We start from the raw sequence: 20600 nt of genomic DNA on the forward strand, positions 1-20600 counted from the left end.
CTCCCAGTAGGATGTTAATGAGTTTCTGGACTTGCCTTTTTAGCATAGATAATGAAACTTCTTAGTTCCTAACTGCAGTAGAATTTCAGATTTTACATAGACACTATTTCTACCAAGGCCTGATCTACATACAGATTTTTGTTGGTATGACTATTTCAGCTAGGGGGGTATGTGATTTTTTGTTTTTTAACCGCGATGGTTATACCAATACAAGCCCTAATGTGGATCCAGTAATACCAGTATAAAGGTACCTTATGTTACTCTAGCTTTTTCCTGTACAAGAAGTGGAATAAAGTAGACTGCTAGAAGCATGCTCAGCTAGACCAGTATAGTAAAAGCATTACAACATGTGTGTGTTGACAAGGCCTAATTAAAGAAACAAGTACAGAAAATACACTTCAGCATTGTAAGGCTATAAAATGGGAAGAAAATAAAGAACTAGAAACACGAAAATTTTAAAAAAATCTGATTTTTTAAAAAATATGAATTTTTTAAAAATAAATGTTGTAAAAAAACCCAAAGATTTTATAGTTATTTAAATCATGATTTTTATCCACCGTGGTTCGAACTACAATTTAAATGCTCAAGAGACAACATTATTTTCTTAATGGGATGCCACAGACAGAAGAAGTTTAACATTCACTTCAGAAAAGAGTTATTCAGGCTGAATTACTGTTACTCAAACATTTCTTGCAATAAATAATTAAATACAGAGAGTTAAGCCATCTGTTCCAAGCTATTCTAGAGGGAGTAAAGGTCCAAACAATGCTGTTTCTGACATTAAAAATCACTGTTTTAATTAATCAGATATCATTTCTCGCTGGCAGCTGTAACTGAACCAACTAGGATAGTAGTGAAATCAGCCAATGAAAAGGTCTAAAATCTGCTAACAGAATGACCGGATTAAATTCTACCACACAGCTAGCACGGACCAAAGAAGTGAAATTAATGGATTGAGACAGGAAAAATAAGAGGCAGTGTGGCAGCTTCACAGCTGGTGTAGATTACCATAGTGAGCTGAGGACCTGACCCACTCATCGGTAATGCGAAGGCTGAAGCTGAAAGCCCTGTTGGAGTTCTGTAAGGAAGTATTAGTACCATATCTACCCTAGGGACTTACCAGTATAGTATCTGAGCACCTCACAGTCTTTAATGCATTTATCCCCACAACACCCATGTGCAAGACAACTTTGGGAATCTGGCCCCAAGCAACTTGCCCATCATCACACAGGAAGTTGGTGTCAGAGCACGGAGGTGAACCTGGTTCTCCCAAGTGCCAGGACGGAGCTCTTAAGGACTTCCCTTCTTCTCAGCGTGGGGAAGACTAGACAGCTAACCAAGGCTGCCAATCTTTGTATTCTTTCACTGAGCTACTGGAAAAGTCTGAAATACAGCTTTGTAGCAATTAACTAAATCTCACCTGAGCACATCAAGATTCAAGCCATCTGTGTCAGCTGCTCTAGGACTGAGACTGAAATAAGAGCCCAAAGGGTGAATCTAGCCTACTGAGAATGCACGTCAGACCCCCACGTTTTGCCAATAAACGCAGCTCTCTGTTTACAACGCCTCTTCTCACACATTTGTCATATCCGTCAGTTCAGCTGTCTATTGCTCTAGTACCTCTTTGCCATGTTATGGTGGCTGGATCAATATCCAATCTCACAAATTTTTTTCTCTCTTCATCCGTCAATGTCCCAGGGTCAGTTTTCTCAATACCCAATTTCTGGGGGGAGGAGAGGGGAAAAATAAATAGTCAAAAGGTTGAAGGAAATGAGCCTTTATTAAAATGATGAGCCTTCGCGCAGCAGGTCTCCCCATTTTCAGCAATAAAAGGAGGGAGAGGGTGCCTCTCTAGAGCTACTTCTCCCTGCATAAAGCAGCAGTGGAGAATCTGTTTCTGAAGCACAGTGTGCTTCTAGATAATTGCAAATTCTGTCAGAGGGCAATGCATATAATACAGTCCCTCCCATCGGAGCGGGTGTCAAGGTCAACACAGGTACAAGACAGCTAGCAACATTGTAAAGAGGAAGGGAAGCCCCCTCCATCAGCATCTCTAAGAAATCATGCATAGCTCTACCTTATGTGCCAGGTTCTAACCATAAGTCTCATGTGTTTACACTGATTTCTCATTACTTGGCCTGCAGCCACTGCACACTGCCATAAGTATTAAAACACTGCTTCTTCAGCATGCTAGATACAGTGCACAAAGGAGGCATTAAACAATTCAGTCACAAGACGGTCAACATCCCAGAAAGCCCTGCCTGAAGACCAGGAACTTCTTGACGATGGGCAATTTGCCAAGATGCTTAATTGAGAGAGGCATTATCGCATGGAGCCCGATTCAAGTACAAGCTTAGAAATGAGTGAAGCGATGGAACTGATTTAGGAACAGCAAGCATCTTATAGCCCTACATGTCCCCAGAAGAGAGGCAAGAGGGACGAGTTCTCCTCTGTCGTCTCCTGAGCACCAGGAGTTCTCAGAGCCAGCAGGACTCTCTTTTTGCCAGTTTTATCATCCCCTTCACACCTCCACATTATAGCCAGCAGCGCTGTGACAGCAGAGGACTAGCAAGGGCTCCCTGCAGAGCCTGTCAGTAACACTCCATATAATAGGCCTGAGCGCTTTATGTGACATAGCCCAGCAAAGGACGAGAGGGTGAAACTGGCAATCAAACATGAGTATCACATGGTGGAGACATTACAGCCAGTTAATGATACAAAAATGTAGAGTCCCCACAATCAGACTGTTGTTCTTGCCCTCCCAATGGACACCTGTTCTGGATGTACAATATAAAAGTAGTTGTGCAATTCTGAGTGCCTGAGGCTCTGTTAATAGGAAGGCCAACTGATTAACCAGCAGACAACTCCAATAACTTCCCCTGAACCTACCACCTAGATGATCTTGTCGCTACTGTGAAATGGAATTGCTAGAGACCAGGAAGACACGCTGGCCCATGTTTTTTGCTGAGCACTAGACAAATGACACCATTTGCATTTCAAATTCTAGTCATTTAAATGATCGTTGAACAGCTGTGTGCCTAGATGAGTGCAATTCAATGGAGTATTTTTCCATAAAAAAACTGACACACAGAATGTGAAAATAAAGCACGTCTCTCCTTTTTTGCTCAGTTTGTATTAAAATACAATTTCCAGTCGCTCACGTTCAGAAGGCTATGATTTTGTGTTTACTGCCACAATAAATACCACAGCAGGAAATGTTCATCTTCAGTCATGACTGTGTATTTGAAGGAAGTCCTTGGGGCAAGGACTATTTATTTCTGACTTATGCTGCGTCAAGGACACTGAAACAACAGTAGATTATTTATCAGGGGCCCTTGTTTCTTCCTAACTTCTATGTAGTTTACTCATTCGCCTAATAGTGTATAAAGTTAGACTGAAACCTCTTAAAGACGTGTCACAGCCCTGTCCTTGAGCTGGATTGTGGGGTAATGCATTTTTGCATGCTGCATAAATAAATACCAACAGACCAATGTAAGGTTTTTGTAATTTATCTTTTCACAGGGTAAAGACGATGCATGCAGAACAGCCTAGAAACCTAACAGGCTTGATCAACTCACCTGCAGTCTTCGGATCTGAATATCAGAGAACTTCCTAACGCCATTGATCAAAGGCACCAAGCGGGTATAAAGAGCCTTGAAGAATGAGATACAATTAGCAGCTGCAGGGTGTCCAAAAAATCTTGGCGAAATAGACTGTGCTCAACACAACACAGAATGGAATCAACCGCGTCATCTCTTACCTGATCAGACTGAGTTTGCTCGTGGAACATACGAGCATCGATAGCTGCAGCTACTAGGTTATTGGCTGCCGTGATGGCGTGGATGTCACCAGTCAGGTGGAGGTTAAACTATAGGAAAAAACGGACATCAGTTATTTCACCCTTCTTTTACTTTTTTTTGGTAGTTTGTTATAGCCAGATGGAAAGAGAAATATTAATAGCAATGTTACCAGGGGAGCGGCGGGGGGCAATTGCTCTGTGCAATGTGTGGAACAGAAGATGGAATTCATCTACCACAGAAACATGCCGCCCCCACATTTATGTCATTTTACAAACTTCCTGAACGAAGTGTTCAAAGTGAGTTTCTCATGCAAAAGTCAGTTCCCCCAGCTCTGCCAGGATCATCAAGAGAAGGTTTACACAGACGATGGAAAAACATGGCTATACTGCTTTGTTGATACCTTCATTTCAGACACATGATCTGATTTGTGCAGCATAGTGGGATTAGAGGTTAGGATTTACATCTGCTTCTTCTGGGCTTGGCATATAAAAATAGAGGCAGGGGAGAAGGGGATGCAGTTAGGGAAATTATGCATAGCAGGAGTGAAATGAAGAAGGGAGATGGTGTTAGAAAAGTCAGAAGGGATGACAGCAAGAGCCATAAAATCTTAATCCCATAGACTTCAGAAACCTCAATTACTAAGGCCTTAAAACGGACAGACGGCTGAAAAACAGAGTAACTGACGTACTAATCACCAGAGCCAATCTTATTCTAATACACAAATATGTGCCATTGCTTATTGCCTTATTTTGTACCTCTTGTTTTAATGTTCTCTACCAGCTAAATTCTTCCTGGGCTGGAAATTGCTTGCAAAAGGTATTCACCAATATCTCTGAGCCGGTACTGTGATAAATAGCTCCACAGACTGGCCAATTTTTTAAAAGAAGATCATGTTTTGATTTATTCAAAAAAAAACAAAAAACCCCACACGATTGGAATTGGTCTTAATACCACAGAGGTCAGAGACAGATCTTACCTATCTAGTCTGTTTTCAAGCCACAGCAGGATTGTTCCTTATTATTGTATATGGGCAAGCGTTTTGGCCAGTCTAGTTAAGTGTCCCAAGTGATTGGGCTTCCACAGCTTCCATTGGGAGATTATTTTTCCTTCGTTGAATTCACTAATATACCCCTCAGCACCGTGCGAATTAAATCTTTGCCCGCCTTCACATTTACACCTTTTGTGGACTGAACACATGAATCTTTCCCTATAGTCCCCTTACCATTTCTGCTGATCTCCCTTGAATGCCCTCCAGTGTGTCACTATACTTCTAGCTCATAGAGCAAATATCATATTCTAGGTGCAGTAACACAAGAGACATTGCCTTCTAACTCCATGCCCTGCGATGCTAGGTGTATGGATGCAGCCTCTCCCCGCCCCCGCCAATAAACAAATCAATCATATTACCTTTGCTGCTGCCATATCACATTGCATATTCCTGTCTAATTTGTTGGCCACTAGCACTGCTACGTCTTGGCCTTACTGCTTTCCAAGTTTTCCTTACCCATTGTATATTAATAATCAGACACAATTATGTAGAAGTAGCACACAGAAATAGTGTGTTCCTGAGAGTGTAAACAGTCATTGACAGTGCTACTCTACGCTCTTCCCCCTTAGATCTAAAAGTGCTTTGCAACGGAGGGCCATTGTTACCCCCACGCTACAGATGGGAAATTGAAGCATATAGAATTAAAATGATTTGCTTATGGTCATGCAGTGAGTCAGTGGTAGAAATGGCAAGGCAACGGAGTTCTCCTTATTCCTAGTCCTATACCCTATCCACTGACCCACGCAGCCTTCCATTTAAAACAATGAAAGATTAACTTCCTCTGTCCTTAAAGTAGCTTTGCTGAAAGGAAGTCAATACCCATTCTCAGACTTCAATCTCACTACAAACAAGAAGATTTCCAAGAAGTTAATGACTACAGCAGCTCTCACCAGGGTTGAACATTACACAGTCAATAAGGTTTTGTGTCAAAATTACCTCCTCCATGGGGATAACCTGCGAATATCCACCACCTGCAGCTCCGCCTATAAAAAAGCATAAAAGGAAGTAATCAAACCATGCTGACTAATGCCTCCTTAGCTTTGAGCACATTTGCTTAGCCATTTTAAAATGTCTTTATTATTAAACAAGTATGATTGAAATCCAGCACAGCATTTAGCGTGAGTATATCCAAAACTTTCTTTCTTTCTAAAGAAATTAGATTCTCCCCCCACATGTCTGTGTAACCCTAAATGACCTCAGTGGGCATTACGCACCTCTATACAGAAACAGAAAACACTCTCTCCTAAGAGTTGAAATTTCTAGAACACCCATCGGCTGAATGTGCCTTCCCTGCTAGTCTTCTATCCAGCATGAACGGCTATCAATAGGACGCTGCCAAGTCATACCTTTTATGCCAAAGGTTGGTCCCTGAGAAGGCTGTCGGACGCAGGCAAACACATTCAGGTTGAGATGTGCTCCTAAGGCTTGAGCCAGGCCTATCGTAGTGGTGCTTTTCCCTTCTCCCAGGGGCGTGGGTGTTATGCTGCAATACACAACACCGCACATGCAATAGAATACTTGAGGCCAAGAACTTAGCAAGATTCAAAATGGGATTGAATGTTTAATGGATAACAAAGACTATCCAGAGTTAACACTAACACATATTTTGGAAGGGATATAAGACCTCATGTTCCAGGGCTCAAGACAGCCTCTTGTAGTCAGAGTTCAGGAGGAGTCCTAGAGCTTGTCTACACTTGTGCAGACTAGAGGGGTGTAAATTTTCATTCACACGAGTGTGTCGTGCACTAACTGGCCTGTGTGCACCCTGCTGGTGAACACTAGAAGTACCTTAGTGTGTATTGACACAGTCCCATTTCAAACAGTACTATGATAACATGCACTAGGGAACTTTTAGTGCTCACCAGCAAGGTGCACACAGGCCAGTTAATTCATACTAGCATGTCACACACTAAAATTTACACCCCTCTGGTGTGGGCAAAATGCACGGTGCAGACAAGCCCCAAGTGTGGAGCCAGTTTAATCCTACTGCAGCGGTTTTATACCATCCTTTGAAGCTTCTAGTGCCGGCCACTGTCAGACAGGATACTGAACTAGATGGACTCTGGGTCTGATCCAATTCCTATGAATTGCTCCAAGTTGTCTCCAACATTCTTAAAACCGTAGGGCAAAGCAGCAAGGCTCCAAAACCCTCCGCCAGAAATTCTACACCACGTTTCCCAATATCACCTTTAAGGAAGGAACAACCTACCCTGTTACGACGACATATTTGCCATCTGGCTGGTCCTTCAGGCGTTTGAGAGTTGACAGCAGAACTTTGGCTTTGGTCTGACCGTAGAGCTCCACCTCTTCGGAGAGCAAGCCAACTTCTCTAGCGAGATGACCAATGTGCTTGGGTATGCAAGATCGAGATACCTCAATGTCGCTTAAAGAAAAAAGGAGGTGAATCTAATTGCTGAAGCATGAAACTGCCTGCTTCCCGACAGGTATAGCCCACAAGCACCCAATGCAGGATTTAAAAACTGAAATCTCTAAGCTTTATAGCCAAAGAAGTCAATCTGCCCAAGGAGATCCTCTCAGCCCATTGTAGTATGGGTAAGGGCATCTCCCAAGTCAGCTTTGCTACTGATGCCTGTTACTTGGGAATTTTCTAGTCTTTCCTGTGACATTTCAAACACTTGCAAGTGTTTGTTATTAACAGGAGATCTAATTCAACAACTCTTATCTCAAGGTGCTTTTGTTATCTCAGACTTCAGCTCTCCCAAGGCAAAGGAAGGCATCTTGTTACTTGCTGCTTCAGCCATTATGTATCTAACTGGCCCTAGCAGTCTCTGGCTTGCAAGAGGGCTGAGAAGATTAGCGTTTGTACAGAGCTTTGAGGCCCTGATTCAAGAAAATATTGAAGCACATGCTTAAGTCTCACTGAAGTCCGTCAATGTGACCTATCACCATACATAATACTTTGCTGAACTGGGGTCTCCATATGTAAATGGCTATGTAGGTGCTAGTAGTACTGCTCTGTGGCAGCATCATTGCCCTTAAAAGCAGCTTGCCATTATCATACAATTATCCATATTTTAAAAACAACCATGTTGCCGCCTGCATATTGGCCAATACCATAAATTGCATCGTTGTACACAACGAGGCCTCTGTCCTGGAGCATGATGTGTGCCCGTCTGAAGCCCCGATGCCACCGAGGGGGCTCAGACAGGCAAAGGAGCCCGGTCGCACATGGCACTCTGCAGGATTGGACTGGAATGCTTTCCTCTGCAAAACGCTGGGAATTTTAAAAATTAGAATGAACTCACGTAGTTACCCTCCTGCGTACAAACCTGCCATGGGAATGCCCATACACAGCCCCAGAGAAAACAAAGAACAGACACACGACATTACTAGACAGCCAGCGGTAGGTTATTTGAAGTGTTACCTTGGCACAGGAGTCCGTAAGTGGAGCTGGTTGTACTGGATGCTCCATTTCCCAGGTTGGAATTGCTCTAGAAAACGTTGTGCGCTCTCGACTGTGCTCTAAACATGCATAAACAGGCTCAGTTTAGTCACAAAGGTTGCATCACGTTGGTTAATAAACACAGGTTCAGAAAGGACTGCCCAGCCCCCTCCCTTCTATCTCAGACAGCGACCAATGCTCTGATTAAAGCCGTTTGTCTAAATTTCTCAATGAGACTTTTTAAAATGCTTACACTGGACCTATTTCCTCCCCACCCACCCACATTGCCTCCTCCCTCCCCCAAAGGCAGGCAGGGGCTGCTGTAGCTGTAGGCAAACCAGGCAGCTGCCTAGGGTGGCGGGACCAAACCTGAGCAGCGCTGTGACCCTGTACGCCCGGTTGCGATGTCACTCACTCAAATTTGACCCAGCCACACACCCCTCTCTTGGCAGAGGGGTGGCCAGGCCATATTTAAGTGTCATTGAGACCTGGCACTTGCCCCCCACCATCATAACCACCAAGCCACCAGAAGGCTTGTTGCACTCCCTAGAAAGTCCTACGCCCTCGTTCCCCCCCCTGCAGCTGAGAATCTCTGTTCTAGGCGGTAGGAGGAGGCAGCCTCCTGAAGTTTTGCCTAGGAGGCTGATTGTCTTGAGCAGCCTCTGAAGGCAGGTGCTGTGCTACTGCTATCTTTCTTGTGCCACCTCATGGCTTGTTTTAAAATTACAGCTAGTGCTCCCTAAGAGCCCCACCAGCGAAGCCTGTTCAGCCCACTTTCCAGGCACTCTGGGTTCCTGGCAGGGTCGGCCCTAGGCCAAATGGCACCCCAGGCAAGGAGCAACTTCAGCACCCCACCCTCCATTTGTTAAAATTTTTTATTGCATTTGTAGCCCATTTCACGACTTTCATGCATGATTTGCACGCATGATTTATCCATTATATGATAAATCTGCACACTAGGATCTGTAAATCTGTATTTAGTCATGTCATATATAAGCAAATAAAAGTATTCATTTCCTTTAAGCTTATAGAAACTTTTTAATTTTAAGAATAACTGAAATGTACTAACATGAAGAAATCGAACTGGGCACCATGATCGGGTGGACCAATATTAAATAATGTTACAGTAGGTGACAGCCTTAGAACGTTAATCCTAGTCCTTTAGTTCAAAAGGTCGCTTTTCTTGCCTTTACCCTCGTGAACTGAAGCACAGCTTCCCATTAAATACGTCCTTTATTAGTCGCTGCCTACACTCTTCGAGTTTTAAAACACAAGTACCCTTTCACAATTACACAATAAAACAAGGTTCACAATATTGCAGTTGGGGCTCTCACTTCATTCTTATATCTCACTGACTGGTGACTCCCCGCCCCTTATATACCCATGAGGGCCTGGCTGACAACATTCTAGGAGGTTCAAGGAAAGCGTAGTTCTCAAAGTCTGGAAGGTTCCATGAGATTCTACAAAGGTCCAGAACATTCTAGGTTAGTGAAAAGGGAATCCACATATAGAATACCTGAAACATTTTACTTCAAAATTCTATTTTCCCTTTTGCGTCTAACAAAAACAGCTTCCCGAGCCCGGCGTGCCCCCAAGTCTGGTGCCCCAGGCAGTGACCTGTCTCTAAATCCGGCCCTGTTCCTGGGAGTCATGAGCCATCTCCCAACAAGCTAGAGCTGCAGTCCCCCTGCACTGTTGAAACTCTTCTCTGGAGGCGGGGGGACGATGACTTTCCTCTGCCAGGATTCTAGCGAATTAAGCCCACTGCAAACCTGGATTGCTTTTCACAGCGTCAGGAAGAGGGCATGCAAGGCACCAGGCTAGTGACATGGGAAATCACTCAACCCTTGGGACAAACCCCATTAGGTAACATGATGCGTGTCAGTGAAGTCATAAGCAAAGAGACAGCAAACAAAACCTCAAACACACACAAGGAGCATACACACAAAGCCGTGTAGGGCATTTCTGTGGGATGTTTGACCAGTGGCACACAGCCTAACTTCTCCCAGGCACTCACCCACCCCCAGAAATGCCCACTGTTATTTACTGTGTGTTAGTTGGCTAGTCATACAAATGCACAAAAAGGGGAGGTAGGACACATTTTGTCTGCGGTTCACATACCTGCATTAGCATGGCCACAGTCATAGGTCCCACACCGCCAGGGACGGGGGTGATGTATGAAGCTCTTTCCTTTGCGGCATTGTAAGCCACATCTCCTACTACCGTTTTCCCACTCGGCTTTGTACTGTCTGGGAGGGGGAGATAAAGTTATGCACAGGGCATTTCACTGAAACAAAAGAGACTGAACTCCCACTGGGACGAGGGCTCGCACACATCGAAATGAAAGTTCAGCCACACAGCAAGCAGCAAAGAGATAAAATGATCAAGCTGGAAAATGCTAGATTTCTTTGTTTCCCGAAGGGTAATTTTAGGGCTTGTGAACTCAGACTGGATCAATAGCACGATCTACCCAGAGACCAGGTAGAACACAGGCAGTCTCTACTTCCTTGAGGGTGCTGGGGTTTCCTTAAAGGGACATGAAACCTGGGAAATTTCATAGAAGGCTCCAGATCACATGGTGCTTTTGGGAAGGGAAGGGAAGGGGAGGGACCATGTGCTCACAAAGTCCTGGCTTTGTGGGAGCAGGAGGGGCAGCTGAGGTGTGGAACTAAACCCACCAACTCATTTAGCCCCCCGTACTGCTGTTAGAAATTGTCCTGAATTGGAAGTACAGCTTTCAGTCAGACTGGAAGCAGTGAGGGGTGGGGGAGGAACATGTTTTCCAGCAATAAGAAGCTACATTTCCCTTTGCTTTTCATATTTAGGTTAAATTAGATTTCCTGCATTTCAGAGCAAGCCGAGGCTCTGATCTGTTCTGCACTTAAGTGATTACATACTATGAAGTGTGGCACATGACTTGAAAATACGAGATGGAATTAGGTAGAACATTTAATCTTGCCAGCATGCTATAAATAACGAGACAGGAGCTGAAACTGAATACTAATACACCAGTTTATAACACAAGTTACACTTCAACCATTTTGAGCAAGTATCATGCCATACACTGGTTGATTTACACTGAAGAAATTCACCACTCCTTAGAGAGAGGACAGAGTTTCCATTCTCCCCCCCAGTTTCTTGCTTTGTTCAAATGGTTGGCCAGCAATACTGCAGTATCACTAGATTAGTGTCCAGTCAAATTAAACTTGAAATACAACTTAATCCCCCTCCTCCATTTAAACATCTTAAATTTCTATTTCTCTAATAAGTCTCTCTTCTCTATTTGGCAAAGGTTAATCACTACCCCCCACCCTTCCCCATAAATAAATGGTCCAGAAGCCAATATGTTTTGGGATTTTTTTAATTCACTGTGCATTAAGTGAGGTTGGCAGGGAGGTTCACCTGTCTGGAGACAGAACTCATTCACCTACTCAGCAGAGGAACTCAATTTTAGGTGTAACACACCAAAATGGTGGCTTTCACTTTCTCTGCAAGAGTGGTGGATGTTTACTTCAGTGGTTTAGAACGCAGAGGACATTACATGAAGAGGGATGTAAACATCTGATCTGAAATAAGTTTACACTTCCCAGTTTTTCTCAAAGCAAGAAATCAGAAATGTTTAATTTTTTAATAAACCAGAAAGAAATCTCAATTAAGCAGTATTATAACCAGAGGGCCACATTTCGCCCTCGGTTGCTCTTGTGCAGCTCCATGCACTTCAATGTGGCTGTACAACATGAATGTTGGACAGAATATAATCAAAAGCTTTAACATAAATACTATGAAAAAATATATAAAACAACAGGAGACTGAAAAATTGAAAGGGAAGTCAAAACAAAAGCAACTAAAGTCAACACTAATTCTACAACCACGGTTACTGACAACTAGCAGTTTTGAAGTTTTGCTACATTTGTGTGTTAAGTGACAAGTTTCCTTCTTGTGTTCAAAGCCAGAACCATGTCATGGCTGTTAAATCCTGTTTCTACAGCAACTGTTCGTAATCTGCAAGCTTGCTGCCTGAGCTACAGAATAATTCAGCCTCCCATCCTGAAGCGCAACTTGATTAGGAATGCAAAAGGCAAATAATGTAATTACATTTTCTTCTAAGGATGCCAAGGATGACTACAAATCATACCAGCAACAAAGCCTCAGTCCCTGAGAACAAAAATCAAACAATTGATAAATAATGCACTCAAAACAAAACATCCTAATCTGGGTCTGATACACAGGCAAGCCAGAGAAGCACATTTTATTCTCTATTGTGAAGCTAAGTCTGCAAGATAATATAAATGAAGAGGAAATGGTGACTATTTGACCAGCTTTAAAATATTTTCCCTCTTGTGGTTCAAGAAGTGGTCAGTTAGAGGATCTTTTATTGTCTGTTCTCCCCCAGTCATCCTCTAACCCACCTCTCCACTATACTTCCCCCCCCCCCCCCCCCACACACACACACGCTGCATCTTCCTAAACATACAACACATTTTCTTCACTGCTAAAATATCAGAGGACAAAAAAGTTCAATAGCTAGAGGTCAAAGAAACTAACTGGTGGCATTTTATAGATATGAGACTACAAGGCCCCCTCCCAGAGTACACAGTCAAATCTGCACACCTGAAAGTGAACTGCTCACGTCAGGATAAAAGACTCAACACCTCGAAGGCCAAGGTGGCCGAGGCGATATCTTTTACTGGACCAACTTCTGTTGGTGAAAGAGACAAGCCTTCGAGCTACACAGAGCTCTTCTTCTGAAAGTCAGTTGTAAAGATATTCGCTGTTGGATGCTACTGCTGTACAATTTCACAGGGCCAGACTGATTCCCCAGTGGGTTAGCTCTGCACAGGGACATGCAAGCATCTACTCAATGTTTCCTTGAAGTTCTTGCTAGCAGGCCAGGGCAGGGTGTTGATTGGTCTTCTCCTTGGCTGCAGCAATCTGCTTGTCCAATTCCTAAACTCATGGATTCCAAATAGTCTACTGAGGTTCAAGGACACCCAATACAGGGGATCACTGATACACCCCATCTTCCAGCTCTCCCATCCCACACAAATAGAGGCTCCCCAGGACCTAGAACTACCCCTTCAAGGAGGGTTCCAAACTGTGGAAAGGAAGCAGTGTAAACAAGAGTGCCCTGTGGGATTTTTTTTGAAAGAGGGCAAAGACTATGCTGATTCTGTGTCCCACCCCCAATACTGCTCTTCTGTCCCCTCTCCACAGCACAGAGGATTTCTGCAGGGCTGGAACAATGCAGATGAGGTGCCACTCCCCGCATCTCCATCCTTTGGGCCACAATTTGCTGCATCTCAGCCCTCCCCATCTAGGGAGACCAGTTATAATACAATACACAGTGCTGAGGCCAAACAGCTTGCTCTCAATCCCAGAGCTGCAATTCCCATTCTCTGCAGGTACACTTCTACCCCGATATAACGCGACCCAATATAACATGAATTCGGATATAACGCGGTAAAGCAGCGCTCCGAGGGGGCGGGGCTGCGCACGCCGGTGGATCAAAGCAAGTTCGATATAACGCGGTTTCACCTATAACGCAGTAAGATTTTTTGGCTCCCGAGGACAGCGTTATATCGGGGTAGAGGTGTATCTAGCTGGGAACACTTACATCCACTGGAGGCCAGTTTGTGCTACTTTCTACCTAGCATTCAGAGCACAGGAATTCTGTTAATCTCAGACAACGGGCCAGCAGCAACATACTCTGGGAAGAGCTTTTCTTGGAGAAGCTGACAAAGCAGCCACTGTTTCCCCTCTAGCATCATGATCCTCACCCTGGTTTCCCAAAGGTTCCACAGCATTTCCCAGGGGTTCTTTTAAAGCCTGTGATGAGGAGGGGAGAAGCAGGTGGAAGCTTTGCAAAACTCTGTAGCTTCCAAGACTGAACACTAGTGTTCAATACGGAATATTTCCACAGGATACATTTTAAAGCGCTTTCTGCTAAGCCTCATATCTCCCCAAATGCGCCAGCCTATAGAACTGCCACAGGTGATTCTGCGCTAGGTCCAAACATTTCTAAAGTCAGAAAGACAAAAGTGATCATCAAGGAAATCAGGACCAACTTCTCAGACATACAGTCCAGTCCATGCAAGCTCTTGAACAATGGCAAGACAATGGTATACCGGGAACACAATAGTATTTTTATTTGCAACATGCTAACAGGGGAGGCTGCAATCTGCTTTGTTTTATGCAAATCAAACATGGCTCTTTGGTTCCTGACAGATTACCAAAGTTTGGGTGGCCCAGCACAGATATATCAAATAACAATAAACAGCAAGGGCAGTTTTATGTTAAGCAGAGGACTTAATGTTTTCAACTACAAAAACTCAGATGTCATCTGCAAGAGGCAAGACAGCTGAGCTGTAGGCGAGAAATGTCTTTACCTTCCATTAGATAATTACATTGCAACAAAACGACTGATCAATTATAAAGCTACCTTCTTAAAAGCCCTGGGGGCGTAGGTATGATGACAGCTTGACTGTGACTAATTTCCTATATCATGTAATACCTGTAACTTGGATTTAAAATGAAGGGGGAGGGGGAAAACCAGAATGAGCCAGACCATCTGTTTCTTCTTTACAAGTGACAAAAAGTAGTTAAATTAAACCCTAGACAAAAATCCATAGCCAGATGATTTTCCGCCAGACCCTCCAGTGGTTTGCAAATTATATTATGCTTCAAGACAATAGTCCTTCGAGTTTAAGTAGAGGTCTCCATCAAGATGCAGCAACGGTGTAATACCCCCGCACCCACCCACACATGCTTACCTGGTATATAGTTGATTCCACAGTCTATTACTACGGCACCGGGTTTAATCCATTCCCCTTTTACCATTTCAGGCTTACCAGCCGCAACCACCAGGATATCAGCTTTACTAACCTATCAAAATAACTCTGCGTCACTACAGCAGATACAAAGCAGGTCATTTTTGGTTTAGTTTTAGTCATTTGCATTTTCAAAAAAGCAACAGTGTCCCCAACACAAAACAAAAATCCTCCCTGAAGCCCAGGGATGGGTGGGAAGGAAATATTTCTATGGCTACTTTGAAGACCTTGTGACTGTGAATTCAGAGGCAGGGAGTTAAATTAGGAGCACCTGAAGGTCACCTTTCCACCTCATGCTGACTCTATTTGATCTTTATAACCATTAATCTTTGTTAATGCAGGTCAGAGTTCTATCTATTATTATTGTTGGTATTACAATAGCACACAGAAGCTCCAACCAGGAGGGGGACTCCATTGGGCCTGGCACATACACTGTACAGACATATAGTGAGAGAGAGTCCCTGCCCTGAAGAGTTTACAACCTAAAGAGACAAAGGGGGCAGAACAGAGAAGCTAAATGACATGCTCAAGGTCACATAGCAGGTGAGAGTAGAATCCATGTGTCCCAACTCCTAGGCAAGGACCCTATGTACCAGCCCATGCTTAACACTATTGTACATTCATTTTCTTCTCCTCAAGTTAACCCATACTGCTTCCTACAGCAGAGCTGTTCTTTTCAGAGTAGGTTGGGTGGAGAAACAGCCAAAACATCTCAGAAAGCCATCAGCCATACCTCCTGCACATCCCTCTAAACCAACCAATGTTAGCAACCCAGTCTTCTGGCTCAAATCATTATTATGGATTTATTCTTTTAACATTCAGGAGGTCGTAACACAAAACGCACTGTAATTTGGCATTACCACTCACTTAGACCATATTGATATGACTGGCAGACCTGGTCAAAGCTCTATAGTTAAAGATGCGAACAGAAATCTATTATGAGGGTCATTTCAATACTTACTTTACCCCATCTAGTTTTTCATAGGAAGTAGTTATCTTTTTGATTTTTCTTTATATTAAAAGGGAGAAGATTTATATTTGAGATTTTATTAATACTTTGCACTTAAACCATTAATAAGCCTAACAACAACCTTGTGAGGTTGGGTCAGTTTTGTTATCCCCACTTTAAACACCATAGGAATACCCGAGTTCTGTTTGACAGTATCATAGAGCACTGCAGCTTTTCTGATCTGTGTTACATTCATACACATCCACTCTTTTGCTTCATCACTGAAGCGTGTCAATTGTCTGGAAAAATCCAAGTAGGTGGCAATACAGCCACCACACCATTGCTGTGATTTACTCTTGCTGTTGAGCAGGAAAACGGGACCAGTCTCATGAACAATTTTAAAGACCTCTGTGAAAAGCTTTTTTGGGAGTTAATCTTAATAGAGGCTTCTAAAGTACAGGCTTTTGCAAACTCATTTGTGGAAAGAGACAGGCATGTGTATATATTGTACAGGGTCTAACTAAACACCCTGTCCTTACCTCCTCAGCCAATGCTGCAGTTTTTGTGTGGCAAGTGGTTACAGTTGCATGGCTCCAGAGAAGAAGGTCATGCATTGGAGCACCGACTATCTTACTGCGTCCAATCACCACTGCTTTTTTACCTGCAATTTGGATGCCTGAAACATAATAAGATTCAGTTTTAGGTTAGCAGACCAAACAACCTGGGCGCATCCCAGCTGCCAATTAATTCAACTTTATTCTAGAGCCATTAATCAGCATAGATCCAGCCATGCTCTTAGGAAAGTCACAATTAGTCATCCTGGGCTAGAAAACACAGCTGTCTATGCGATGGGGCTTTGAAGGTCAAGAAGTGGAAGGTGGAGAGCTTTAAGAAATCGCCTTTCCTAGTAGGGTGGAGGGACAGAGGAAAACTAGTGCTTTTAGAAAAGGCTATAATAGACTGTATACTAAGCATAATTTTTCAGCTCATCAAGGGACTGACACACAATGCACTCATCAATAATGAGGACAGGACTAAGGAGAACCATCAGTCCCCCAAATATACTTTAATTACTTACCTGTCTGTCTGATAAGCTCCATGCATCCTTTGGGTGTACAGGGGATGAAGCAGTCTCCAAGGTCACCTCTGGACAGTTTCCCAGCATTGATGCTAGTTAACCTAAAGTATATGAAGGGAGGGGACAATGGTATGTATGTGCCAGGAATAGGATCTTAAAGTTACACTAACTGGGAAATGATCAGTTTCCATAACACCAATATTTACATATTTTAAAGTTATTTGTTAAATTTAGAATCATTACGTTAAGCGGATAGGTTTAAAAGAAAGAGAGCAAGTTGTATGCTAAAACAATTGCTCTCCAACTGCAAAATCAGCTTACCCATCTACATCCTTTTCAGGTGTAACAGCATTGGTCACTTTCTCTGTACTGATGGGTTTATCTGTATCTAGAGGCAATTGTACTATAAATCCATGAACTGCAGGGTCTTCATTCAAAACAGTGATACACCTCAGCACCTATATATTTAAGGTGGGGACAGGATAAAAACATTAAGAATTATAAATTTAAACAAGTCTGGTGCAAGTACTTGAATGTTGCATTTTCTGGCTGGATAGAATTTGGGAACACCACACACATACAAAATGTTTAGTTCTCCCATATAAAAATATAAATTACTTGTGGATTTGTCTTTTCAGAAACATCTAGATTAAATTCTTTAAAAATTTGCAGCATTTGGTGATCTCTATTCTTTTTGCATGAGTCACCCCTTAAAGGCAAGTGTTTCTTTATATAAAAACATAGGTCAAAGAAATATACACACATTTTATCTTTTTAATACCAAACCAAAATTAAGGGCTTCTTAACGAGACTGACCAAGTCACTTACCTCAGCTTCTGTTGCAGTGTTTGGCAGCTTAATGTGATTGGCATTGATCCCAATCTGCAAAAGAGAGAACTCAGAAGTGATCTGGTTTTCTAACTGACGTAAGAGGCAATATGTAAAAACAGCGTGGCAGTTCTCTCATTCCAGCCCAGACTTGTGATAGAATCCATCATGCTTTCTAGTCTGACCGAGGGACAGGCAATAAAGTCCTGTTACTCGGAAGTACATAAGCCAAAGAGAAGATTAAGATTAGTACCCCACCTAATTAACTTTTCTGTCATTGTTTTTATTGCCCCATATTGTAACATAGGTTACAAAACAAAGAGAATCTCTAGTTATGGGATGGCAATTCAGCCTGATAGCAGCTGCTGTACTAGCAATGACAAAAATGACACTGCTCTGGAATGCTAGCAAAAGGCAACAAACAAGACATCAGCCATCATCTTGGACAACAGGAGCCAATTTCCCCTTCCACAAGGCAGGGTGTACTGTACCATACAAGTATCAGAGGGGTAGCCATGTTAGTCTGTATCCACAAAAACAACGAGGAGTCTGGTGGCATCTTAAAGACTAACAGATTTATTTGGGCATAAGCTTTCATGGGTAAAAAAACCCACTTCTTCAGATGCATGGAGTGAAAATTACAGATGCAGGCATAAATATACTGATACATGAAGAGAAGGGAGTTACTTTATCAGGAATGGTAACATACAAAAGCCAGTAGGAGAACACTTCAATCTCCCTGGACATTCTATAACAGATTTTAAAGTAGCCATTCTTGAACAAAAAAGTTCAAAAACAGATTTCAAAGAGAAACTGCAGAGTTACAATTCATTTGAAAATTTAACACCATTAATTTGGGCTTAAATAGGGATTGGGAGTGGCTGGCTCACCACAAAAGCAATTTTCCCTCTCTTTGTATTGACACCTCCTCATCAGTTATTGGGAGTGGACCACATCCACCCTGATAGAATTGGCCCTGTCAACACTGGTAAACTCTGTAAGTATAGACATACCCCTTGTAAGGTAACTCCTTTCTCTTCACATGTCAGTATATTTAGGGGGAGGGATAGCTCAGTGGTTTGAGCATTGGCCTGCTAAACCCAGGGTTGTGAGTTCAATCCTTGAGGGGGCCACTTGGGGATCTGGGGCAAAATCAGTACTTGGTCCTGCTAGTGAAGGCAGGGGGCTGAACTCGATGACCTTTCAAGGTCCCTTCCAATTCTAGGAGATGGGATATCTCCATTAAATTATTATAGTATTATTATTATTATTATTTTTAAGCCCCAGTTTATATCAGTGCAGCTTGTCTACATTAGGGGTTTGCAATATGGAGGGCTTTAAAGGCATGTTTTTATTACCTGGTATGTGTTGGGTGGGGTGTATAATACACCTCTACCCCGATATAACGCGACCCGATACAACACGAATTCGGATATAACGCGGTAAAGCAGCGCTCTGGGGGGCAGGGCTGCGCGCTCTGGCAGATCAGCGCGTCTGGCTCTGACATGCTGCTCTGAGCGGCGTGTTAAGGGTGGGAGGCAGGCGGGAGGCGGGTGGGCAAGCGGGATGAGGAGGCGAATGGGGCGGTGAGTGGCAGGCAGGAGCGGGGTGTGGAGGCAGGCAGGCGGGAAGATGGCGAGCAGGAGAGCGGTAGTTGGGCGGATGCAGGGAGGTGCGCCAGACTGACCGTGAGGAGACTAGCGGGGAGGTAAGTGGTGGGCAGGTAGATGGGGTGAGGAGATGAGTAGTGGCTGGGCGGGCTGGAGTGCTGGGCGGATGGTGAGGAGACTAGTGGGAAGGCTGATTTGTTCCAGACCCCGCATCCCTCTAGGGACGGCTCCGACACGCTGCTCTGAGCGGCGTGTTAAGGGTGCTGGGCTGGGGCTGAGGCGGTGGATAAGGGGCAGAGGGTGTCGGGGGCCAGTCAGGGGACAAGGAACCTTCCCTACCTGATATAACGCAGTTTCACCTATAACGCAGTAAGATTTTTTGGCTCCCAAGGACCGCGTTAAATCAGGGTAGAGGTGTATTTACGAAGAAAATTAAAGTTATGACCTAGGCATTACCTCAGCAGCAGCCTTCAGCTTCATACTAATGTAGATATTTGAATCATCCCGATCCCCAACCTAGAGGGTGAAAGGACAGAGACAAATCACAATGGAAAGCAGAGCTACAGACAGACAGAAATATATATCTGAATTTGAATGACTGTTCTTTTGTTCAACTGTAGTTATATTACAGGGACAGCGTGACTCAAGAGTCTTCCTATAGCAAAAGGATACAGCCAGACAGAGCTAATGGGAAATGTCCTTTTAAGTGAAAGATAGGTAAACAGTTTGGCTAATTTTCTAAGTAGCAGCCATTTATGGCTTTTGAAAGCCTTTAATATGGTACATTCCAAAGCAGAGAAAACTGCCCAGTCTCTTTCCTGAAAAAGAAACATCTAAAATGCATTAACATGACTTGCAAATACAGACATAGCTTTATACCCAATAGCACTGCCAGGATCTTTCAGCCTTATTGATCACTCATCAGAAGACAGCAACTGCCCATAGTGCAGAAAACGCTATGTAGAGTTACTGGCACAGTATAAATATAAGAGAGTTTTTGGACTCACGAATTAGAGGCTAGATCTGATGTGAACCACTGCTCTGTATGCAGTGAAAC

General features: G+C 43.4%; 1 protein-coding gene across 1 annotated transcript in view; it reads right to left on the reverse strand.

The window, feature by feature from the left end:
* MTHFD1 (methylenetetrahydrofolate dehydrogenase, cyclohydrolase and formyltetrahydrofolate synthetase 1) overlaps nt 1-20600 on the reverse strand; it is a 70100-nt gene that overhangs the window by 28978 nt on the left and 20522 nt on the right. The window contains exons 3-16 of the mRNA XM_065593759.1: nt 20000-20059; nt 17934-17987; nt 17427-17563; nt 17106-17206; nt 16567-16703; nt 15022-15133; nt 10373-10500; nt 8234-8331; nt 7058-7231; nt 6195-6331; nt 5785-5831; nt 3761-3868; nt 3579-3653; nt 1621-1723 (exon numbers count right to left, since the gene is read on the reverse strand). Of these exons, the coding sequence (XP_065449831.1) occupies nt 1621-1723; nt 3579-3653; nt 3761-3868; nt 5785-5831; nt 6195-6331; nt 7058-7231; nt 8234-8331; nt 10373-10500; nt 15022-15133; nt 16567-16703; nt 17106-17206; nt 17427-17563; nt 17934-17987; nt 20000-20059 (1471 nt within the window). The remainder of the gene's footprint in view (nt 1-1620; nt 1724-3578; nt 3654-3760; nt 3869-5784; nt 5832-6194; nt 6332-7057; nt 7232-8233; nt 8332-10372; nt 10501-15021; nt 15134-16566; nt 16704-17105; nt 17207-17426; nt 17564-17933; nt 17988-19999; nt 20060-20600) is intronic.

This window comes from Chrysemys picta, chromosome 4, assembly GCF_011386835.1.
Source record: "Chrysemys picta bellii isolate R12L10 chromosome 4, ASM1138683v2, whole genome shotgun sequence".
NCBI lineage: Eukaryota > Metazoa > Chordata > Testudines > Emydidae > Chrysemys > Chrysemys picta.